This window comes from Manacus vitellinus, unplaced genomic scaffold (genome assembly GCF_001715985.3).
Source record: "Manacus vitellinus isolate BGI_N305 unplaced genomic scaffold, ASM171598v3 scaffold_3_pilon, whole genome shotgun sequence".
NCBI lineage: Eukaryota > Metazoa > Chordata > Aves > Passeriformes > Pipridae > Manacus > Manacus vitellinus.
In genome coordinates, this window is record NW_021940535.1 from 11,585,662 (window position 1) to 11,610,596 (window position 24,935).

The 24,935-nt window shown below is 38.7% G+C and overlaps 1 protein-coding gene across 1 annotated transcript; it reads left to right on the forward strand.

Moving 5' to 3' along the window:
- The first annotated feature begins 87 nt into the window (after window positions 1-87).
- Window positions 88-24,849, forward strand: TOPBP1 (DNA topoisomerase II binding protein 1). The gene is made up of 27 exons (XM_018075852.3): window positions 88-230; window positions 781-915; window positions 1,484-1,627; window positions 2,421-2,602; window positions 2,724-2,917; window positions 3,744-3,923; window positions 4,810-4,979; window positions 5,507-5,670; window positions 6,668-6,915; window positions 7,205-7,524; window positions 8,274-8,446; window positions 9,420-9,631; window positions 11,026-11,315; window positions 12,942-13,115; window positions 14,154-14,263; window positions 15,324-15,447; window positions 15,720-15,869; window positions 16,361-16,469; window positions 17,088-17,280; window positions 18,085-18,311; window positions 19,294-19,457; window positions 20,390-20,504; window positions 21,023-21,186; window positions 22,095-22,235; window positions 23,257-23,346; window positions 23,807-23,968; window positions 24,300-24,849. The coding sequence occupies exons 1-27, from the start codon at window positions 150-152 to the stop codon at window positions 24,441-24,443; spliced, it is 4,560 nt and encodes a 1,519-aa protein (XP_017931341.1). The 5' UTR covers window positions 88-149; the 3' UTR covers window positions 24,444-24,849.
- The last annotated feature ends 86 nt before the right edge of the window (window positions 24,850-24,935 follow it).

Here is a 24,935-nt window from a genome sequence, read left to right on the forward strand (position 1 = left end):
TCCCGGTGAGCCCAAGCCTGCCCCGCCCTCCGTACCCGTCAGAAGTAGGCGCCGAGGCCGGGCGGCCGTGGGCGGGGAGGGGCCCGAGGGCTTCCATGGTGCGGCAGGAATGTCGGGGCGCTCACTGGGTTTTGCTTCTCCGTTAAAGGATGAGAGGTGGCAAGGAACCGTTTTTTGTGAAGTTCATAAAGTCTTCCGGGAGCTCGGAGTATTTTTTCAAAGCTCTTGAGGTAAGTGGACTTGGTCACCTCTGTCAGTGAGCTTGGTGGATTTCTGTCGTTGACTGAGCTGTATGCGCCATATAATGAGTTAGCTCGCGTGTGTACACCTGGAAATAAAGCTGTTTCCATAACATAGGTGTCCAATGTTTAATAAAGTATGCTGAACAAGAACAATTTTGTTGAAGAAATTATTCCAAGAGGTAACTACTATTTCAAACCCTGTTGACGTTTAGTGAAGAGAGATGTAGCCCATAAGGTCTGAGTGGTGGTCACTCATTTAAGCCCTAAGCAAACTTAGGGAGGACACCGTGCATTGTTTTCCAGCTTGAGAGCTTAGTGGGAGCCAAAGGCATCGTGTGGTAGGATCGGGTCCTGAAAGTTTGTATGATGAATGATTGAGTCAGAACGTTGTAAAGAGTCAGGGGAACAGGACACCCACAAGGTGTTTTGCATGGTAGCTTTGTTGTGAGCTATTTCAAGGAGATGCACTTGTGTAGTTTGCACAGGACTGTCTGTTTGTGATTTGTTAATAAATGTTGTATGCATCATTTACCTGCAGTCTATAAAAGAATTCCAGTCAGAAGAACATCTCCAGATCCTTGAAGAAGAAGCAGTACTCAACATAAAAGAAAATGATAAATCACTTTACATTTGTGATCCTTTTAGAGGCGTGGGTTTCAGTCATCTCAAAAAGGTATGCTACCCAGCAACTTACTCCTAGCAATATTCTTTCTTTTCTAGAAGAACTCATGTCTGTACTTACATCCTGCACGTTCTCTCTTGCACTGAGTGAAGTCGTATGAACTTCACTGCATCCTTTTTGCTGCATTCTTTTTGGGTGAAGATGACTAGCAAACCATAATCGTTATTTTTAAACACGTGGAAAAATAGTGTGGTCAGTTCTGATTCTGCTGGAGTCCCTAAGCTGGTTCTTAGACTTTTTTCTATCTCCTGAGAAACATGATTTGGTTTTAGCTGCAAGGAATTGTCTAGCAGACAAAGATAGGCTAGCTGGAATTCTCTGGCATGTTAGCCATAGCATCTGCAGTTTTTACTGAGGCCAGAAAATCTACAAGGATTGTACAGAAAATCCACCGCTGAAAGCAAAAACAAAAGTGTCAGCTACCCAGAAATGGTAGAGGAGGGGGAGGACAGACCAAGAGGCCCTGCCTTCCTTGGGATTCAGGGACAAGGAAAGCCTTCCTGATACCTGTGTGCCCTCTGCTTATTTTCTGTGTGCCTTTTCTGTTACTTTCTCGCAGCTTGGTTGCAGGATCGTGGGACCACAGGTAGTGCTGTACTGCATGCAGTCCCAGAGATGTGTCCCAAGAGCCGAGTATCCTGTGTACAACATGACCATGGCCGATGTGACGGTGTCCTGTACCAGCCTGGAGAAAGATGTCAGGGTAATGCCTTCCAAAAAATGGATTGCTTAGCTGATTGTTGTTGGTGTTTGCTTCAGAAGGCTCATTACTAAGGCAGCAGTCATACTGTGTATGTCTAACTACCTGTGTCTAGATCTACCTAGTCTTCTGTGGCTTGTAGAGTATGTGTAGTTTATGTAGAGAGTTGTATGAAGAAAGAGGGAGTCTTGCAAGTATATGTAGTATATAAACATGTACGTAGTGGTGTATCTGTGCATGCACATATGTATATCACATAAGTATATGCATATATAATCATTTGAGGGGTATTAATATGGGAGTAAATGTATGTTTTAGGGATTTTTATTAACTGATTAGATGGATCACTTATCTTGCTAGTTTGTCTGCGACTATAATGCTACAGACAACATTTCTGGTTACTCAGACTGCATGGTAAAGGTTTAATATCCAGTCAACTGTGGTTTAAGTAGTTTATCATAGAAGTTTACTTTTTATTTATTCTGATAGCTCTTTCTAAAGCTACCTAAGATGTCAACCATCTGTCAAACTTGGCTTATACAATGTGATGGTAATGTTTTTATTAAGGGTATGTATTATGTTCAACTTATCGTAAATGAAAATAGAATGGAAATTATAGTTATGTTTTTATGGCTTCCATACATATCCATTTTGTATTTTTTGAATATTTTTTTTAGGGGAAACCATGGACAATTGAAATCCACATTTGGTTGTTTTGGTTTTTTTAAGGTGAACACGACTGTCATGTAGGTTCTTTTTTCTTGATAATTTTCAATAATATTTTTTGCCCATCCAGGAAGAAGTTCATAAATATGTGCAGATGATGGGTGGATGTGTGTGCAGAGACCTCAATGTGTCAGTAACTCATCTTGTAGCTGGAGAAGTTGGCAGCAAGAAATACTTGGTAGCTGCTTCTCTGAAGAAACCTATTTTGCTTCCCTCTTGGGTTAAGACATTGTGGGATAAGTCTCAGCAAAGGTATGAAAAAACAAAACTGATTTAATTTTGGGAACTGGTAATTCCTATGTTAACACAGGCTACTAGTTGATTTTACCCAGAAGAAAAAGTATGCTTTCCTTTTCTCTCTTTCATTGTTTAGCCTGGTGAGGTACACGGATGTTAACACGGCAGACCATGCCTGTCCCGTGTTCCTTGGCTGCACGATTTGCGTGACCGGCTTGAGCAGCTCGGACAGGAGAGAAGTCCAGCGCCTTACTGCCGAACACGGGGGGCAATACACAGGGCAGCTCAAGATGAACGAATGTACTCACCTCATAGTTCAAGAGCCAAAAGGTAGGACCGACAGAGTAAATACTGTATTCACTTCTTGAGTTGAAGTAGTGTAAATGCGCATAAGCATAAGGTTTGGAACTGTCTCCTGCTCTGCTTCAGTGTTGCTCTTGCTGCTTCTGTTTAGGCAATCACTGCTGTTGGAAGGAACAACACAGGGCACCCTTGCTTTGGTCTAAAGGCGTGAGAGAGAGAGAACAAAAGAGATAAAAAAGCCAGAGACACAGTTGGTATTTAAGGGGAGAAAAAAGGGTGAATCCTAGAGGGGGTAAAGAAAAGAAAAACTCATTTTTTTGGGAGAACTGGATAGTACTTAATTTATACTGCGATTGAAATTGGATAGTAGCCTGATGCTTTTTTAACTAATTATTCTTTGTGCCTTCCGAACTCCGTACTAAGATAAAACGAAAGCTCCTTTTCCTTCCTCTTGGGAAGATGAAAGGATTTTAGTTTTATTGTGAGAAGCATTGAAGGGTTTTCTTTTTTCTCCGGTTTCCCTCCCTGTCTCTACGGTAAAATATCCTGGGACTTTATAACCATTTCTTTCCCGTGTACTTGAAAGCTTTAAAGCCTTTTTTCCTTTTTTGTTTCTTTAGTGCCCTGTCATACTGTACCCATGAGCTAGCCATCCATGATATTTTTTACTCTAACTTTAATTAGAGAATAAGCAGCTTATCAACAGAGTCCAGGATAACACAACTTGCACATTAAAATAAGTTATTTGAATTTCTAAATTTTCTTAATGTCCAGCTATCTTTCTGCGATCACTATCTGAAGGTTCGGCCTTTTAGTGATTGTGATTTTTTAAAATTTTGTTTACATTTGGAAGGTCAGAAGTATGAATGTGCCAAAAAGTGGAATGTGCACTGTGTGTCCGTGCAGTGGTTTTCTGACAGCATCAAGAAGGGCTTCTGTCAGGATGAGACAATGTATAAAATAGAGGCTGGATCAAAACTGAGTAATGCACCTAGTACATCAACACCTACGAATGATACCAGCAAGCCTGATAGTAAGTAAGATATTTTAAAATATGTTAAAACTAAGGTAGGAAACATTTATATTAAGGAGGAAGAACTGTTTAAGATTGGGAAGGTGCTTGCTTTTGCAGTGCTGGTTTGACAGTTTGGGTTCTAGATTCTGCTGAAGTTCAAAACCCAATAGATTGCTTTTATACACGTTGAATATTCCAGCATGTATAGACTTGGAACGTGAATGATTGTTAAAAACATGAACTTGAATTAGGTGTATGATTGTCTGCTTAAGAATCCATGGTGTATATCTGTAAGTCCTGTAAGAGTATGAACATTCATACGTTTGAAGTTTAAAAGCATTGTTTGTAATGAATTTAATCTTACAGCAGTCTTGAGGGTGGTGAACAAATGCTGGTTTTGAAGTTTTCTTCTTATTATTTTTATTTTTGTTTCTTCATATACTTGTTTTTACTTACTCCATGCTTCTAACAGAAGGAAAGTTAAAAGTATTTTTTAAGCACACGTTGGTAGCATGAAAGACACAGCCACCTTTAATGTCTGATCCTGATTCCTACTTCTCTTAAATCACTGAGCTTCTTGTTGATTTCTCTACTACAGAGAGCCCTGTTTATTTGTAAGAGTGTTTCTAATTGGTGTCTACAAAACTGGAATGAAAATCTTGAAAACCAGTCTCATTTGCTGCTATGTCATAGGTAGCATCTGTTTGGGAATAAACAGAAGGTGTATACTCTTGCTAGCAAGACTGTACTCAATCTGTGTTTAAATAAAGCCCTTGGTTTAACCAAGGTTCTACTTACCTAGTATTTTTCATTCTTCAGGCTTTACATTTTGTTGTTTAGTGAAGCGGCAGAGAGGGATGAGCCAAATCTAATGCCTCTTTTTTAATTTTAATTTTATTTAAAGATCAGACCCTTTCGGACGTCAGCCACATTTCCAATATCAATTTGAGCGGTGTTAATGAAACTGCATGTAGCTCTGTTATGAGCAGCCGACTGGATCCTCTTCCTGATGAGCTGGAAAACTTGGACCTAAGTTCTTTTCAAGCCCCTGAAGATTTGTTAGATGGTTGTCGAGTATGTTTGACAATGTATATTTTGACATGTTTAGTCTTAGCAATGTGAAAGCTACTATGTTGGAGCACTGGCACTTGCTGCTTGAGTAAATTGTTTCGATGATCAACCACTAATACCAGATTTGTGTCCACATGCTGTAGCTTGTGTATGTGCCTACATTTGTGTAGGTATACAATTGTATTAAATATGTATGATAAATATAAAATTCTATATTTGTAGACATGTATATTTAAATACTATAGTGAATGGGTTCTAGAATTGGTGTGGAGGTTTGTTTTGGGGTTTTGTATTGTATAATTTATGGGGTCCATTCCATTAGTAAACATTGAAGCTTTGCTAGATTAATTTTCAAAGATAAATTAATCCAATCATAAATGCTTAACTTTTTTGCTGCTTCTCAGAAGCTGCACCACTGCTTTGTGTTCTGCAGCAGTTGAAACAAATTATACCAAAATAGTCTTCTTTGTTTTTTCTTTCTTTTTTTTAGCATTTCTAAAGCCTTATTTATTGCTCTGTTCTCTTTGTAGATTTATCTATGCGGCTTCAGTGGCAGGAAGTTGGACAAACTGAGAAGACTTATTAATTTTGGTGGTGGTGTTCGATTTAATCAACTTAATGAAGATGTTACTCATGTCATTTTGGGGGAAAATAATGATGAGCTGAAACACTTTTTGGACAAGACGGCTCACAGGTTGTGATAACTGTATTGTTTAAGGTCTACTTACACCTTGTTTTCTTTCTCCCAACACTGCTGGGGTCCCCAGCACATAAAGGACATCAACCTGTTGGAGCGAGTCCAGAGGAGGCCACCAAGTTGATTAGAGGGATGAAGCAGCCTCAGGAAAGACTGAGAAAATTGGGTTTGTTCAGCCTGGAAAAGAAAAGGCTTCAGGGTAACCTAATTGCAACCTTCTAGTACCTGGAGGGAGCCTACAGAGAAAGATGGAAAGGGACTCTTTACAAGGGCGTGTAGTGACAGGACAAGGACTGATGGCTTCAATCTGGGAGAGTGTAAGTTTAGATTAGATATTAGGAAGAAATTCTTTACTGTAAGGGTAGTGAGGCACTGGCAGAGGTTGCCCAGAGTAGTTGTGGATACCCCATCGCTGGCAGTGTTCAAGGCCAGGTTGGATGGGACTCTGAGCAGCCTGGTCTGGTGAAAGGTGTCCCTGCCCATGGCAGGGGGGTTGAAACTAGACGATAAACTATAAGGTCCCTTCCAACCCAAAGCATTCTATGATTCTTTGAAACCACATATTCATTTGAAAATACTAAGTGGTTCTTGATTTAAATGAAACGACTTACAGCATGTGTTCATAAGTACATCCTTATGTGCTCTTGAATGCTGTATTTTTGGGTAACCATGAGTCACTTCAGTGAATAGAAAAGCAAGTGTTCTTATGGGTGAAGAGAGGTGTCAGCATGTATTTGTTAATGTATTGAGGAGGAAGAATTTGGCAACCCAGCAGTGGCAGATATAATTTATGTTACAGAAAATAGGTATGAAATGCTGTTCTCAGACTGAAACAATTAAAAAAACTTGAGTTTTGTAGAGTGCCCAAAGCTTGCTTAGTATGGGAGTTACAGACTTCATGTGTGTGTATTTCCTAGTATTTTGTGGAGCAGGAAAGAAGAATCACAAGTCTTAAACCTGCTGTAACTTGTTTCTATAACACTTCGTTTCCTAGGCCTCATATAGTGACAGCAAAATGGTTGCTGGAGTCATATAGTAAAGGCTATCTACATCCAGTGGAGCACTATATCCCTCTAAACTATCAGCTGTTAGAGAACCCAATTTTGGAGCAACCTGAAATGAAGCCAATTCTTCCAAAAAAAGCCAGTCTTGCAAAGAAAGAAGCTGTGAACGTTCTAAAGCACCAGAAAGCTGTTGAAGATGACTTCCTCTCTCAATATGTAAATAATGGTTCTACATTAGGTATGTCCTAGGCTCAGCATACTGTATAAAGTTTAACTGCTCATAATTAGCATTTGAGTTTTCAGGATTTGCTTATTAAAAAGCTAGCCACATCTAGTATGTTAACTTCTACACTGTGTTTCAGAAATCAAATTTAAACAGGCCTATGTAGAACAGTTTTTAACTAAAACCTGGCTGAAAACAGCAGAATACTGTCATTTCTTCACGAAACTGTTTTGGGTTGTCTTTGATGTTCTTGTCAATCAATTATTATGCTTGATTGTTCATTTATTTTTCTTTAACCTTTCAGATGAAGTGGAAAAACTAACATCCAGAACCTTCAATGATGTTACTAACTCAACTGTTCAAGGAGAGAATCAGTCTTCTGTCTGTAATGGTTCTTTGGGAGAGCCTTCTGCACCGGCTGAGGGAGGTGTATTTGTCAGAAAGACTTTTCTTCTTTTGGGTTTTGGTGAAGAGGAGGAGTCCTGCCTTGCAGATATTATAAAGGAGAATGCTGGGAAAGTTCTACCACTGCACAGCAGAACCATTGCAGACTATGCTGTGGTACCTTTATTGGGGTGCACAGTGGAGCCAACTGTTGGTGATGTTGTCACAAATACATGGCTGGTAAGGGAGTTATACTTTTTCAATTCCACAAATACGTAGGTATCCATATTAGAAATTTGTCTTGTCAGAATACGGAGTTATTGGTGACTTACATATAGATAAGATACTGAGAGATTAACCTTGTTTCGTTTGAAATATACTAAATGCTTTAAAACTTGTGTGTCTGTAGGGTATCTGGTCTGTTGCACTTCATTTACTATAGGACTCTTAAAGAGGACTTCATTGTCCTGACTCAAAGGTCATTATAAGGTCTGACAGTATTCTCTCTAAATGATGAATTGTAGAAGGAGGTAGTTGACTAATAAGGATTTCATGCTTTTTATAGCTTTTTTAATTTGTGGCAGAAGAGGAAGTCACCTTTACAGCTTAAAAGTCAAAAAATACTAACCATATTTGCCAAGAGCGGGCATATGATATAGACTACCCGCTGTTAGTATTTTTCAGTATGAGGTAACTTTCTGCGAAGTAAATCTATACAGACCCTCAGATCATGCCTTGAACTACTCTAAGGGAACATAGAGGGTTGGAACTTAAGTAATGAAAAGTTCTGAATAATGCTTCAGTATGTCAAACTTGACAAAATTGAAGTGATCTAAAAAAGAATTTGGGAAATAATTTGTATCAGGTGTAATGATGGAAGCAGGATTGCTTGTTGAGTCCATGAATGCTCTTGTGCAGTTGCTGAAATATTGTTGGCTTTGTTGCTGTTTAGCTTGATTTACGTTTTTATCTCTTTCACCTTCTTAAAGATAGCATGTGTGGAACAGCAGCTCTTTTTAGATCTCCGGTCCAATCCACTTTTCACACCAGTCCTGGTAATGGAAGGAGCTACCCCTCTGGAAGACTGTGTTCTTTCTTTTAGCCAGTTCACTGGTGCAGAGAGAGACTCCCTTGCTTATCTGGCAGGACTGCTGGGAGCCAGGTATGTCTCCTGTCACCGTTTCTTCTTGTTCTTAGATAGCCAATGTGCTGCCATTGTGCATTTCATTTTTCTTTACAAAGATTAAAATTCTTTTGAATTCTGTTTGTTTACAAAAGCTGGTGCTGAAGCATGAGACATCATTACATAGTTCTTCTGTTTTCCTTTCCTTTCAAGAAATATGGTCTGTACTCAGTCTAATTTCTACCAGAATATGCTCAGTCTTGTGTTTCCCAGTGACTCGAGTCTCAGTAACTTTTTACTCTGCCCTAGAACAGAGTAATAAAAGTCAGTTTTTCAGGTGTCAGGCCTTCTGGGTTGTTCTTCAGTTATCCAGGAGAGGACCATTTTTCCTCTTCTTCAGCACTGTCCGGTTCAGCCTCATAACCAGTGATAGTGCACCATTACTTAGGAGCTGGCATGGTGAATTATTTCCTCCCAGTTCATCAGGATCTTTGAAAAACATGTTTAATCATGACATGGCAAAATTGTGTAGCTTACAGTATCATTTGATCTGATTTGTAGGCTGTTTGAACTAAATTATTTGCTTATGAGTTCTCAGTCCTGCCATCTTTTTGGAAGATTGTGTCCTTGATGATAAGAGAAAAACCGTAATACAAAGAAAACTGTTAATTATTTGGAAATGATACATGTTAGCTCCAGAAGGGAATCAAGCCTGTTCCATTAATCTTATAGAAGAATGTTAGGCCCAGCATATGATTTGAAAATGAAGATGTGAGGAGTGCTGGAGTAAGAGAAATATTGTTTTCAATACTGATAGAAGCAAAACATTACTGTTTAATTTTTCTTTTTTTTCTACTTGTAGGTTAGGCTGTAAAGTGCAAAGTGGGTGGCTTTAGATGTCTAATTCTACTAGTTCTTTTTCTGTTGCTTGAATACATTTTATAATAGTATAAATGTGCCCTAGATTAATTTTCTTAATGACTAAATGAATGTTTTATTAATGTAATTGTAGAGTCCAAGAATTCTTTGTGCGGAAAGCCAATGCAAAAAAAGGAATGTTTGCCAGTACCCATCTTGTGGTAAGAGAACCGAATGGTTCCAAGTACGAAGCTGCAAAGAAGTGGAATTTGCCAGCAGTCACTGTAGCTTGGCTTTTGCAGTCTGCAAGGACAGGGAAGAGAGCAGATGAAAGCAAATTCTTGGTTGAAAATGCAGAGACTCAAGGTTGGTTATCAGCAAGTTAGGGAATATGAGTGTGTCTGTGTGAGTTTGTTTACAATAAAAAAGGCAGGTATGATAAATGTTTTTTCCTAACACCTTCAGAGTATTAGAGCTAAAGGATATTTTTCCAAATATTAAGATGGAATCATAAAATGGTTTGGTTGGAAGGGACCTTAAAGATCACCTAGTTCCAACCCCCTGCCATGGGCAAGGACACCTTCCCCTAGACCAGGTTACTCAATGTAACCGTACTTTTTCTATATTTTTTTCTTGCTTTTGAGACATGATTACAGAAATGATACTGTGTATTTGCTGCAAGTCTGTTGGAGCCAATGGAGTCTTTTGGTTATCAGTCATTGGGATTCAAGCTCAGCATCTCAGCTTTGTCCTTTTTGGCACCTATGCTGCTCTGTAGCTTGAGTGGGAATTGATGATAGATCCAACTTGGAACTTCGTACTTGTTAGTCTGCAGTGAAGTCCCTCTGTTCAGTCCTTCATGCCTACCCCATCTTCTGCTCCTTTTCCAGTTATTTCAAGTCTCTTATTTGGCAGTATTTCTTCCATATTAAGGTGCAGACTACAATGATTTAATACTGAATGTTAGCAGACCTGTTTTAAAAGTGCCCTCATAAATTAATTATGTGGGTCACTAAGTCAGAGGACAGAAGATATGCCATTGGCATGGCACATCTTATCTGTTTATTACATTTTTAAGGAAACAAAGTGGGAGGTCATGGGAAATGAGGAGTAAAATGTAAAAGCAATTCTTGTGTTAAATCTTTTTCAGCTATAAAGACAGTGAGTCATGCTTATCTGGAAGTATTTATGATAGACAAGTTATAACAGTTTATTTCTAGCTAAATCTTGGTCCTGTTAATCCAAAGGCATGAGGGACTGGATGTATATGTGACGAGCTAAAGTGATGGGATTCAGAGTTATGAATGCAAAAGAAATCTGAAGTTGCATGGGAAGTAAGGAGCCAGGAAGGAGGAGTTACCTTTAGTGTCGAAAGGGAAGATTTTGTTGTGTATTACATCATTTTCTTGGATTAGAATTTTGATAGTTGTTGTATGACATATGCGAGCTATACAGGTATGTGTGGAACTGCTAACAGTGTTAGTGGATCAGGGATTGCTCACTTCTTTTCAGACACTTAGGGTCAAGCTCATGCCTACGGAATACAAACTAAGTAGTTAACTGAAAGAGACACTGAACATACTGGCTTTTAAAATGTAATTGTAGTTTAGAGCATTTATTGGGGGGGATATGAATTATTCTTTTAGGGAAAGAAAGGTCAGGTGAACTTTTGGTTGCTGTTTAAATAGAAGTGTATGTGAGGTCTGTGTTCAGAAGAAAAATTAGTCTGCTTGCTTATGTTTTCTTTGTTTCTTTTAAAGATACTGAGAGTTTCGTTACTCAGCTTACCAAGACACCAGCAACTGTTAAATATCTTGATTCAGAACAGCCTGCTTATCTTCTTGAAGCTGGAAAAAAACCAGCTGTGACCCCACTTGATATCAACAGGTTCCAGAGTAAAGCTTTCCAAGCTGTCATCTCTCATCACATTGGGAACACAACCCCTGTTGCACAAGGCAGACCACTACAGAAAGAACCGTCTTTACATCTTGACACGCCGTCAAAATTTCTTTCCAAGGACAAGTTGTTCAAGCCTTCTTTTGATGTAAAGGTGATTGTCTTTGCAAATTTTTTAGTCTGTAGAGCCAGTATGGTTAAAGATGTGCATAAACTTAAAAGCAGCACAGAAACCTTTGCTTATCCATTTTTATACTGTACACATACAGAATTTCCCTTTTGAATAAAGCCAGGAAAACTGGCTCCATTTATTTATATAGTTTTAGTTAATAACCTGTGGACAAAATTTATTGACTAGTAGATCCTGTAGTGTCCTTAACAAAGCTCCTTTGTGCTTATTGCATCATATGCTTGTGTGTCCTACACCTCAGACAGTACACAGTCTGTGTTCTCTGCATCTAAAGACTGAGAAAGCAACAAGGCAGCTTGTAATTGGCTCTAGGTATTTGGAAACAAGTGTTTGTTTATTTTGTGATGAGATGTTACTTTCATACATGTTTTAATGGAATAGCTTTATAGCAATTATGAAGCTGTTATTGCAAATTGAAAAACGTGTTGGGGTTTTGGGCTCAGCATCTCATTCTGAAGGCCACAAAGGGCTAAAAAAACCAGCGCAAAGACATCCTTGATACTTAGTGAGTGTCTGTGCTGGAATAGCTCTTGAATGTTTCAAGTGTGCTTTGGAAGGATTCAGGTTTGATTTTCATTTTCAAGGCCTTAACTGAAAGATCAGTTGCACTGAATTCCTGCAAAGTTGTTAGGTTTTTCTGGGGGGTTGTTTGTGAGTTGTCTGTTGTGGTTTGCATGCGTTGCGAATCCAGTGTTCTCTTTAGCTAGTTCTGCTTCATGAAGAGAAGGCTCCAGGGAGACCTTTTAGCAACCTTTTAGTACTTAAAGGGAGCCTACAAAGAAGGATGGAGAGGGACTCTTTACAAGGACATGTAGTGACAAGACAAGGACTGATGGCTTCAAACTAAAGAATGTAAGTTTAGATTAGATATTAGGAAGAAATTCTTTACTGTAAGGGTAGTGAGGCACTGGCACAGGTGGCCCAGGGAAGTCGTGGATGCCTCATTGCTGGCAGTGTTCAAGGCCAGGTTGGATGGGACTCTGAGCAGCCTGGTCTGGTGAAAGGTGTCCCTGCCCATGGCAGGGGGATTGAAACTAGATGATAAACTGTAAGGTCCCTTTCAACCCAAAACGTTCTGTGAGCAAGTAAATCTATGATTCAGTTGGTATTTGGCTTTTCAAAATCCTAGTAGTTCACCACTCCGATCATTTTCAAAAACAAGATATTCTAGACCAGAATTTCTCTTTTTTTTAAAAAAGGCAGTCTGAAATGGTATTTTAAAGGTGCAGATAAAATCACATACTCATATGCAACTCTTGTGGGGTGAAGTATTAGTAGATTAAAGTAGTTGGTTGGAATTGTGAGTGACTTGTTTTGGCCACTGGCTTTTCCACTGAGGGCAGTTTTCAGTGATGGCAGTAAAAAGAGAGATTAATAAACTATTTTCTTCTTGTTTTGCTTATGCAGACTGTAAGACTGGGATTGTCTTGTACTGCTTTTCTGCAGTGGTACTACAGTTGCTGTTGCTAGCTGCTCCTCTAGTACACTGTCCTGGTTTTAGGAGTATGAAGTCTTACTGTGGACTGTGTTTGTGAAACTTGCACTTGAGTGAGAAGTATCTTCTTCTTCTTCTTTTTTTTTTTTTGGTAGGATGCTCTGGCAGCTTTGGAAACTCCGAGAGGTCCTGATCAAAAAACCAGGAAACTGAGCACACCTCTCTCTGAAGTCATCGGCAGAAACTTGAAATTGGCACTGGCAAACAGCACAAGGCATACAGCAGCTCTTACTGCCAGCCCTCAGTTAACTGCTGCACAGTCGAAAGTGGTAGGAAATTTTGGGGTTTAGTTTCTGGAGCATAAATTAGGAAAAGGCCATATCTTGTTGTGATTTAAGTTACAAAGGAGTTCTTGAATTATTTGTGATCTATCTGAGTACCAATCCATATGATTATGCATTTGTCAATGACAGTTAAAGGAAGGTATGATAAAAGAATTTCCTCATGGAAGGGAACGAATTTTAAACTCTTCTTCTATTCTCTGTACTACTGTCTTGAATATTAACCAGTTGCTAAGTGACATGGCATATAAATATGTACCAGTTTAGACTTTGTAGTATTGGAATGAGATGATTTTGTCTGACTTAAGAAATTCCCAGGCTCCAGCTGAACAGGGTTAGCTATTTTGTCTTGGACCAAAGTTAGGAGTTCATCTTTAATGCGTCTTCTTTTCCTCCCTTCCTCTTTAAGGTGCTCCTTCTTACTAGGAAGCACAAGATGTGATCAGTTGCTTACTTCTTACAAAGACATACTATGTTATTCTTTCTTGCAGTAATCTTACCTCTTCAGTCTAATCCACCCTAGTGAGAGAAAACAAAAAGATGTAGGAGGAAAGGGAGCATTTATGTATGGCTTGCCATGTTAGTACCGGTTACTGTAGAGGAGGGGCAAGAAAGCTAATGACCTTCAGAAAGGGAAGGCTGTCACTTCTTATTTTGTAGCTTCTTATTCTTAATTTTCTCGCTCCAGGACAGTGAAATACTACAGTGGCATCAGGTTTGATAATTCCCTAATTTCAGTGTTCAGGAAGTGTTCAGTCTGTGGTGAGAGGAGCAGAATATGTTCTCGGGAGATTGGCTGAAAGTGAATCTTTTGTCTTGGGATACCTAGTGTATGGTGCAATAATAGTGCTGGGTTTTGACCATGGGGTTTGGGAGCAGCAAAAACAGAGGAAATGTATTTATCTTACCTTTGTTGTTATTACATATTTTTCTTTAATATTTAATGTAGCATGTAGTATTTTTGTTATTGATACAGAAACATTCCAATAGTGACTGTCCTGTTTTTTATCCCTGCTGCTTGACCAGGAAGAAGAGCCCAAGCCTCTGGCCGATGTTGTGATATATGTTAGTAAAAAACTTGCTGAGAGGCAAAGGGAACTGAATGCAGTAGCAGCTTCTCTTGGAGCAGACTGCAGGTATCAACCAATACAAATGGCTTCTAACCTTCTGTACTGATGTGATCTGAAATAAATATGAGTCTTCGCATTCTAATATGCCTTTTCCTATAGTTAAACGTTACATTTCAGCATCTTAAAGTCATCTTCTTCTAATGTGAAGTAAGACCATCTTTCCCTGCCGTGTCCCAATCTCTGTGTTCTTGATATGTCTATCTCAGAAAGTCTTCCTGATTTGCAGAATTTTTTTATTTTTTATTCTTCATATTTGAAGAAGTTTAGCTTTTGGATGGTTTAATGGTTTAACATTTGCTGTATATTTTATATTCTGAATCTGATGTGAATTTGTGTGTGTTTCTCCTGGGCTCAAAATGAATTGTTTTCTGGACTGTAAGCATGGCTAGGTCAGTCTTAGAAAAGCTTAGAAAAATAGGTTATCATGAAGAGAAACTACAAACTAACATTTGTGATTTAAGACAGAATTCTGCTTCCAATAAATCTGATTTATGTGTTTTGTTACTTGACTTATATCGTAAGTGTTATTATTCATCGTGTGAGGGAAGTTGCCTTATGTTTTGTAGTAGCTTAGAAATACTGAAGATACTAGCATTAGATAGCATTAAATAGCAAATACTAGATTTTATCAATTTAAAAGTTAGAATTCCTCATTTTGTTTATTTTGTACTTCTTATTGTACAGGCACATATTGTTCAAGAGTCAGTATTTCACTTGCAGCTCAATATGAGAACATTTCAGAAACTGATTTAAAACTCCACTTACTTGAATAAAAATAAAACAAAAACTAAAGCAAAACACCTCCTCTTCCATATGTTTATCCAATTTAGTTTTATTCAGGAACGCTTTCAAACAGCATAGAAGTTGTTCTGTTGTGAAACATCCTTGTGCCTAAGAATGCTGTCTTTTTTGGGAAAGACAGTGAGCTTATTGTTTATTGCGGCATAAAAAAATAGGCAAAACAATATTTTAACCTGAACAAGGGACAGGAAAATTTCTGATTTGGATTTCTGATACTTTCTCATAGAAGTGATGTCTTCAATTTGTATTTTGTTTTCTTTTCTAGATGGTGCTTTGATGAGACAGTAACACACTTCATCTACAAGGGAGGACAGAATGACAACAATAAGGAGTACAAATCTGTTAAAGAACGGGGTATACATATTGTTTCAGAACACTGGCTTTTAGAGGTATGAAGCTTGTTTTGTTCCCTTTTTTAAAAGTGAAGGGAAATGGAGACTTAAAACCAGTTATGTGGCAGTGGATTTTCTGTATGCATTTATCCTGAACATGTATGGGGACTGATGTTTTGTATCCTGTTTAGAACTAATAAATCGACTGGCTTGTTTTCACTTTTACCTTGTTCTCCATGAGGAGAAAACAAATTTTCCTGTTAAGGTGTGAAATTTCTTTTATCTGAATCAGTTCCTCATCTTTCTCTTATTAACTGATGTTATTACAGAGTGCCCAGGCATATAAACGGCTTCCTGAATCTCTCTTCCCTCACACTTACAATCCCAAAATGAGCCTGGACATCAGTGCAGTGCACGACATCAGGCTCTCCTCCTCCAGTAAACTTCCATCAACTGGAAACCCAGCAGAGGAAAATGAGGTATGATGTGTGATAAGAATTCATGTTCTTTGAAGTGATTTGGTTTACTTAATAGTTATATCAATATAATAATAAAAAACATTGATGCTTATTCGGCAATGTCCTGAATCAGGTTTGACTAGTAGTTAATAGTAGCTATTGCAGATGTCCCTTAAGGTTTTTTTGCATTTGTAATATTCCTCTTCTAGGATGATGGAGGGATACACAGGCATTTCAGGAACTGCTTTCCAAATTTGAGATGATGTAGGTTCAGTCTTAGCCTCCTCTTGTAGGTAATGAAATCCAAAGTGTTAACTTCCTTAGCAGACATTTAGACTGTGGAATAGGAATTGTCACTGATGCTACTGTTCTACTGTCATTGCATTAGCAGAAATGTTAGATTTACTCTAAGGCAAGATTAATAATCTTCAGAATTTATGAAAGTGTCAAACATGGTTAAAAAGCAAAAAAATTTGGTATTTGAGAAATCAACTTGTCTTCATTGGCTTTAGATAATTCCAGTGGATGAAGATGATGCTGAAGGTGATATAATTACTGACCAAATAAAGGGAACAATCACTACAGGGGAAGAACAAAGTGTAAGCAGTGAATCCAAAGGAGGTAAATGTTTTCAAAATGTGTTCAGTTGTTCAAATGTTTTCAAAATGGTTTTGGAACATCGAACTATCAATATGAGCCTTTTACAGTTTCAGGTGCTGAGTGTTGAGATCTAGAAGCTTTAGGTACCATATTTACATACTGGTCAAGTACAGCTACTGTTGCTGGATGTGAGGGAAGAGTTTTCCTCTCTATTTTAAAGACTTTGACAGCCTGCAAGAAAATCATGATCATCCATTGCAAAGTACTTAATTGCTGGGTTTTTGTTTTTAAAACACCGAAGTTCATCTTTAACATGGCAGATTGCTGTTTTGGAGTATATGTTATGTAAATAAATGTGTTCCTGGAGAATTGTGGATCTAAGTTAGATCCTGTGAGCAAATTCAGAAGTCCAATGCAGTTTCTTCTTGTGCCTAAGAATAGGTGACTTGGAGCATATGTAGTTTTCCTAGATATTTTTTCCCAAGTATCTTTTCCTCTTCTTAATGTACAGTCTTTGTCCCAGTGCCAGGGGAAGTTGACTGGAATTCCAGTTTTCACTGAAACAGTGAACAGTCATTCACTTTTCACATGTTGCAATATAACAGTTGTGATATTGTGAGTTTTGTTCCTTCTCTTAAGTTTTAACTCAAGCACTGGAAATGAGGGAGAACTTCCAAAGGCAGCTGCAGGAGATCATGTCTGCCACATCACTGGTGAAACCACAAGGGCAAAGAGGATCCCTTTCAAGGAGCAGTTTTGATGGTTCCCCAACCACTCCTGATAGCACACGGTCTGTGCGAAATGGCCGCAGTAGGGTCTTGGAAGCTCTAAGGTATTGGTTTGTGTTTCAAAGTATCTTATTTTGTCCCCCCTGTGCATGTTTAGACATTCATTGAAACGTGAATAGCTCCTCAGGATTTTCAAGTGTATTGTCTGTCTCTACTGATGTGCTTGAGCTGCTTCTCTTACAATTCAGAATCTTTAACTGGATGTGCCAGATAAAACCAGAACGTTGTTTTAATCCGTAGTGGGTACCTTTTTGTTTTTCAAAAAAATCACAGAATAGTATGATTGGTTTTTAGTTTTGAGTTGAATTATGCCAACAGGTTTATTTTCTTTTTGTTCATATTAATGTTCTTATAGATTTTGAAGAAAGCAGTACTGCAATATTTCAGCATGTAGGTCATATACAAGTAGTAGGTATTCCTGCAAAGCATCTTTGTGAATGGTTCTTCTCTTTTATTTTTCTTTTCTTTCTAAATGGAGGATAGAATTTTTATTCTATCATGCTGAGGTACACTAAAAAAGTAATGGAAGTCTTGCAAAATTATTCATGTAGCTTGGTGTTTCTTTGCAAATAAATAGGCTCAGTAAAGAGTAAAGTACACTGATTTGGTAATAATTTATTAATAAGCACATAATAAAAACATCTACTGATATTCTGTGTGCCTTTTTTCAGCCAAGCTGACACTTGGGTTCACAAAGCCAGCATGCCAGAATAGCTCTTATACTGAAATTTTCCCCTTTCCCAGCCATTCTAGTGACTGTGAAGTCACTTGGATGTTAGAGTTGATGTGATCATTAACACATTGCCTCCTAGGATGAGTATTTAAGGTACCTGTGCTTTTTTCTTTAGGCAATCCCGTCAGGCACTCGCAGATATAAACACAGAGCCATCCCAGAGTGAGCAGATCGTCTGGGATGATCCTACTGCAAGGGAGGAGAGAGCAAGACTTGTCAGCAACTTTCAGTGGCCTAATAGTTCTTCCCAGTACACTGAGCAAGGTCAGAGTAACTCCAATAAGAATGTGGATGAGTCTGCCCTCAGAGGATCTGTACCGGATGCAGAGATTGCTGGTATAGGTAAAATCAGAAATGCAATATCCTTGGTTCTTTGTGACAGCATCCATTTGATCTTTGAGACTTTTAAAATACAGTTTTACATCTTTGAGCTCTGTTATGTGTTGCTGTTTTTTAGAGAGAAGCTTTCCTGTCCATTTGTGGCCAAACACCAAGGCAGTGCCTGTCTAAAAATAGACTGCCATGGTTCCAAAAAAAAAGATCTTCATAAAATCTTCCAAAGTTTTTTGGTGGTTTTTTTGGAACCACAACTGGTTTCCAGGTAACACCTTAAGCAGGTATAGTGGAATTCAAATGGGAATACCAGTAGCAAAATGTTTTTCATATTCATAGGTGAAGAATGGGGGTATAGGAAGATAACTCACACATCCAAAAAACGAGATGTGTTGAGTTGCTGGTGGACATGCTTGGGTCAGGACTCAGTGAAGATACTTTATCTATATTCCCTGTTCTTCTTGAAGTCTTAAGTGTACTGCTAAGATTAAGGAAGCAACATGCTTTTTCTGCCAAAACCAGGTGGTTTTTTATCTGTTTTTGCTTTCTTCCTGTTCTGAGTAATGGAATCCTTTATTTCTCTCTCCTCACTTCCTCCCTCCTGCCACCAGTCTACTTGTAGAGTTTCTGCTTGTGGCAGTAGTCTTCCTGAAAACTGGCCCTTGTCCTACAGAGGGTTGAAGAAAATTACCTAAATGCATTCAATTGATTTTTTTGTTCAACCAAATCAGTGCAGTTTAGCCAGAGAAATTAGTTCATTTGAGGTTTTCAGGTTTTTTTCAAAGCAAGGCATCTGGGGACAGGAGTCTGCAATACTGCAGTTGGTGGTTTGTGGTATAAGGAAGAGCATCTTTATGAAAGGTAGTGGTGAAATATAACTGTATACGTTGTAGCAGCAGTTGTGGGGGTTTTTATTTATTTTTATTTTTTACTTTATCCATCATTATATTCTTCCAAAGACAAGTCATGCAACAGTGCTTTACTTTCACAGCTGTTCCTGAGGCTGGAGATGGAGAGGTGATTGAAGATCTAAAGAATCCTGTGTGTAAAGATCCTGAAACACCGATTAAAGATAACTTGATTCCCACTCCACAGGCCCCCACCATTGCTTTCCCACTGGCTAACCCTCCTGTGGCACCACAGCCCAAAGAAAAGGTTTGTCATATGAAGAAATGTTTATGATGATTTGTGTTCTGACAGATGTAGTGACACTTTAAGAAATTTTGAACTTGACAGTGAGTATAAAATAGGTGAATATCTGCATTTGAAATCTTGAAGTGGTTTACTTTTGTGCAGTACTATTTCTTTTTCCCCCTTTCTTTGAGATTTTGAACAAATAGTGTTTGCTCAAATAGATAAAGCTTGTTTGTTCAGACAAATAAAGGTTTTTGTCCTGTTAGTTCATGCTGGAACACTAAGGTAGGCTTTGGAGTGAAGAGTTACTATGTGTATTAATTGGAACTCCTCCAGCCACGTTAGGATGATGGAAGAAAAGTTAGGCCAAGATTTCCTTTGTGCTATCTGGAATTTTATGTTTCGGTACAAATGGAAAATTATTCTTCTGCCAAAAACCTGGTTTAAAATTCTATTTTACTGTGACCTTGGAAAGGGAAAGGACAATGAGGTTAGTCCTTTGTCTGCAATGCATCATCTAATGCTCAAACTTTAGGCAGCTCTGTGTCTTCAGGGGCATAATATGTCATGTTAGTGGAAAGGCCCTCAAAGAATATAAAATTCAGACTTTATGGAAACTCTGAATGAATAAGGCAGTGTGTTAGATCAGTGGTGCTTTCCTCATGTGTTCAACCTGGCATCCGGTAGATGTGAATGGAGGATTAGTTTTTATGACAGATTGGTTCAACTGTGCCCTGAAGAAAGGGAGAACCAAGAGGATGTTCAAGCAGGAGCCCAAGGAGGATTTTATAAGATCCAGGCTTTTTGTCAAGTGATTGACAGGTTTGATTCTGCTTTTCCCAGCTAAAAGAAAACTTAATATAAAAATAACCCAGAATGTTTGGCAGAGACATAGTCAGCTGTCAACCTAATTGTTCTGTCGTATTTTTCAAAATCTGTTACTGTATTTCTAGGCTGTTACAGAAGATGAGAAGGCTGATGAAGAACCAGAAAAACACCGTAAATTTCAGCTGTCTTCTCTTAATCCTCAAGAAAGATTTGATTACTCCCATCTGATTGAGGAACTAGGTACCAGATACTTGTGAAATGCAAAGAATACTATGTGTCTGCTCAGTTGTGGCTTGTTGGGGAAAAGGAAGGGCTTCTGTTAGTGACTTACCAGATTTGAGGGCTCAAATTTATGGCTTTCTGTGCCTGTGAGCGATTCTTTGAATATAGTATCATTATTGTGTGAGTGATCAGCTTTGCCATAAAACAGCAATGGGTTTGTCTTCTGGCAGCTTTCTTACAGCTGTCTCCACAACAGCCTCATTCTTTAATGTTGGGAGTACCCAGGATCTGCTGTCCTCTGGTGTCTCCCATTCCTGTCTGTGTTGCAGTGGCACTTTACAGAGCCACTCTTTCTTAGCTGCTTCTCCTTCCTTGCCAGCTTCTGCCCATGTCATTTCAATTACAATACTTACAGTGTAAATTTGAGTTAAGTATATTTTTATCTGAATTCAGATAATTCTCACTTTGAGTTGATCCTTTCTGTGGTCAAGCATGACTCTTGGGTAATTTGAATCAAATTCATTCCTCATTTCAAGGTGGAATAGTACTTGAGAAGCAGTACTTTGATCCAAGTTGCACACACATTGTTGTGGGACATCCTCTTCGAAATGAAAAATTCTTGGCTTCGATGGCAGCTGGAAAGTGGGTGCTTCACCGTTCCTACCTGGAGGCATGTAGAGGAGCTGGCTGCTTTGTTCAGGCATGTGACCCTATTACTGAGACATTACTATGTTGTACCTTTTTGCATTTGTTCTTGTTTTGCACTAGTAGGAAAAGACAACCTCTCAAATCCAGTTAGCAGTTTACGGTGCCTGAGCCTTGGGAGTTTTAGAGAATCCAAAGTCAGGAAAGTTTTTGTCTGAAAACTAGTTCTGGACCAAACTCCTCATATAAGATAAATGAAATACCTATACTTTTTATAGTTGCTTTTGAAAATTGAGGGTTTTGAGTAGTTTTTGGTAAATTCTCCCTGGTATCAGCTAAATTTTCATGGATTTTGTTACACCAGGAATTAAATGTTGATCCTTTCAATAAATGAACATATATTAGTTTTAAATAATCTGACTTTATGACCATGTGCATAAACATTTTTGAATGCTAGTCCTTCAGACTCTTCACCTCCCTGTTATTTTTGTTGGGTCAAGCAGTTCTTTTACATTGACCAGGTGAACTTTAAAATAATGCCTGTAGACTGTTCATATCTTTATGCAGCAAAACCAACTTTCATTCTTTTAGAAGACACTGCAGAAATAAGAAGTCAGTGGTGTGCAGTGTAGTGAGTTGCTTTGCCCTGCTGTTGAATTCCATTGTAGGTAACTGCAACGGGAATCTGGTTGTGTACATGATTTGATGTTGCAGAAAATGTGAGTTGATTTAGATACATATGTGCAATTAAGAGCCGTATCTCCAATTTTACCTAGAGCTGTTTTGGCCAAATAAAATCCATATATAAAGCTAGAGTGGGATGGGATTTGTTCTGGGGGTTTTTTGTTGGTTTTGGTTTTTTTTGGGGGGGGGGGTTCTGTTTGGTGTGGGTTTTTTAAATCTATTTTTCTGCTGGTAAAGTTGGCAGGAATGCTTTGTAATTGAAGTTTATGCTTCTTCCAGGAAGAAGATTACGAGTGGGGAAGTAATTCCATACTTAATGTTTTGCCTGCAATCAATGTAAACCAGAAGAAACTAGCACTGGCAGCCATGAGGTGGAGGAAAAGAATTCATAAAGGGAGGCAAGAAACGGGCATTGTCGAGGTATTAGACACTCCTTAAGTGGTACAGTGTGGGTGGACAGGACAGGGATTGTCACCAAGAAACTTGGAAACTTAACTGGCAGGGGAAGGTAACCTGTCTTGTTATCAAGAACAAAATGTCTTGTCTGAAAATATTCCAGTTAACTAATTTTCATTTTCTTTTTTAAACTTTCTATGCTGGTGTATTAAAAGTCTTAATCTCCTCCTGAAACATTTTTCATGTTTTGCAAAGCTGGAATGTGACTACTTATGTATGTAAACGTCCCTCAGCCAGGAAGATGATATTTATGCTTCAGAGCACTGACTGAGGAGCCAACCTCACTGAGCTTTATGAGGAAACCACAACTGGTACCGGTACCTTTCCTAAGGCACCTTCTGTCATTTTTGTGATGCAAGTTCCAAAGTCTTACAGTGAGATTTTTGGAAGTGGGACTTGAACTCCCCAAATTAACTCTTTTCTCAAAGCAGGCGTTGCAGTTGAGCATTCATTGGAAGGTGTTTCAGTTACATCAGGATAAATCTTGACTTGTGTGGGGTTTAAAATAATCTTTTTTAAATGAATGCTTGTAGCAAATCCTGCCTACCTCTTTGCCTACTTGGAAACCACAGTGAGTGTTTGTAGGAGGCAACCACTTGGCCCTCGATGCTGTTACTGTAACTAAGTGCATGGTGGGGGAACAGGGAGAAATGTTTCCAAGTAATTTTTTTTTTTAAGGTAAGTTTCTATAAATGAGTGTCTAGTGTTCTGGAAAACATACTCATTGCCAAGGGTCTTTTCATAGATTGGTTTGCTCATCTTGCTGTGCAGGCTGTGAGAGGGTTTGGTGGCAAGCTGCCTGACTGTGGCCCAATAGCTGTATGTTCTGTGAATTTTTTTTCTGACATTTACACTTAAAGACAAAACTAGGTAATTGCAAGTCTTTATCTGATGGATATTCTCAAAAGGGACAAATTATAGATCCCTTAAGTCTTTGTACTTTTTCAGTACCAGCAAACTTTTGACTAAATTGTCTTTTCTCTAGGGAGCTTTCAGTGGCTGGAAAGTGATCCTGAATGTTGATCAAACCAAGGAAGCAGGATTCAGGCGCCTTCTTCAGTCGGGAGGAGCACAAGTATGTAATTGTTTGAAAAAAATAATGAAATGTATGTGTGTTTCTTTAATTATGGAGGTTTTTTTCTTTCTGTTAAACTGTGCCGGGCATTTTTCATGTGAGTAAAAGGTCTTCATGAACTAAACTGCTTGCACAGGGTAGCTGAGATATGGTCAAAGGTGGGAGGAAAAAGCTATGTCATCTTCACTTTGGAAGTGGTCAGGCAGAGGAGCTTGTCTGAAGTAACACAAGTCAGTAGTGCTGGTGGGAACTGGGGATAGAATTTCTGTGCCCTGCTCTGATGAGAAGGATCACTCTTCTGGGAAGGTATGTGATGGTACAGAATACAGCTGTAAATGGTATTTTATTTCCCATTGATTTCAAGTTAATTTGATGAGTGAAATTAAAGGTCATGAACTGCACTTGTCTTGGGGAAGAAACAAAACTAAACTCATTTTTGTCTGTTGTGTTTTGTCTGTAGGTGTTTTCTGGTCATTCTGTCTCTCTCTTTAAAGAAGCGACTCATCTCTTTGCTGACTTCAGTAAGCTGAAGCCAGATGACAGCAGGGTTAATGTAGCAGAGGCAGCAGCCCAAGGAGTGAACTGCCTGAAGCCGGAGTACATCGCTGACTACCTCATCCAGGTGTGCATGCCTGAGGGCGCTCTCGACCCCACAGGCCCCCCTCAGACCCAGCCCCCTGAATCCAGTCACATGCCTCCTTTGCCAGGAATTGTGGCCACAGAGTGCCTACATTGAGGGCTTTGATCTGTAGCCTCAAATTTAACTGCTGTAGCACGTTCTGGTGCTGGCAGTGGGATCTGTTGCAGGGTATGAAACTGCTCGCAAAACATTCAAAATGTTAGGTGTGCAATGCTCATTTTGTTATTTTCAGTTTTAGGCAACTAATGAGCTGTTTCTTTCTTCTCAGAAGCTTCTTGAACTAACCCACTCATTTTTTCTTCCTCTGTTGAAGGATCCACCTCCCCCTGTGGATTCTTACTGCCTGCCAGAAGCTGAGTCTCACCTTCAGGATAACACAGCTCTTGGAACTGGATTATCTCAGAAAAGAAAAGCACCAGGAGAAATGAGCAGAGTCAAGCGATCCAGAATGCACTGAGCAAATTCTCTGTTCTTAAATTGTACATTTTTAAATTCATATTTATATTTTTTCATTCTCATCAGAAAAACTAAAAGCTTTGAGTTTTACTTCTAATTTGTCCTGAGATTAAAATAGCTTTACAGTAATACTCATAGGAAAGATTGCTTTGGTTACTGGTAGCATCTGAAAATGTGGCAAGAACTCATCCAAAAAATTCTTTGTCTCATAAATGTCCAAACTGTCCCACTAATGATTTTGTTTGGGGACACCATTGTATAATAATAGTTAAGAAATACTTTGTAAGATGCTTATCACATCTTTTATCTGTGTGTTTTGGGGAAAATACCAGTTGCTAAGAATTTTCTTGCATTTCACATACAGTAATGGACTTAGATTTTACATTAATACAGTAATTTTTCCTCTTTTGGTATTTTCTGTTGGAGGGGAAGGGGAAGCCAGACAAAAAAAACTGGCTTGTACATTTTTGTACTCATAGAGGGTGTAATAAAT

What these genes read in the sequence shown, in the direction of transcription:
- TOPBP1 (XM_018075852.3), top strand. Translation starts at nt 150, where the DNA reads ATGAGAGGTGGCAAGGAACCGTTTTTTGTGAAGTTCATAAAGTCTTCC. An exon ending in CACCACAGCCCAAAGAAAAG is followed by an intron (nt 19,458 to 20,389) that starts GTTTGTCATATG and finishes CTGTATTTCTAG; the next exon opens with GCTGTTACAGAAGATGAGAA. An exon ending in GAGCTGGCTGCTTTGTTCAG is followed by an intron (nt 21,187 to 22,094) that starts GCATGTGACCCT and finishes TGCTTCTTCCAG; the next exon opens with GAAGAAGATTACGAGTGGGG.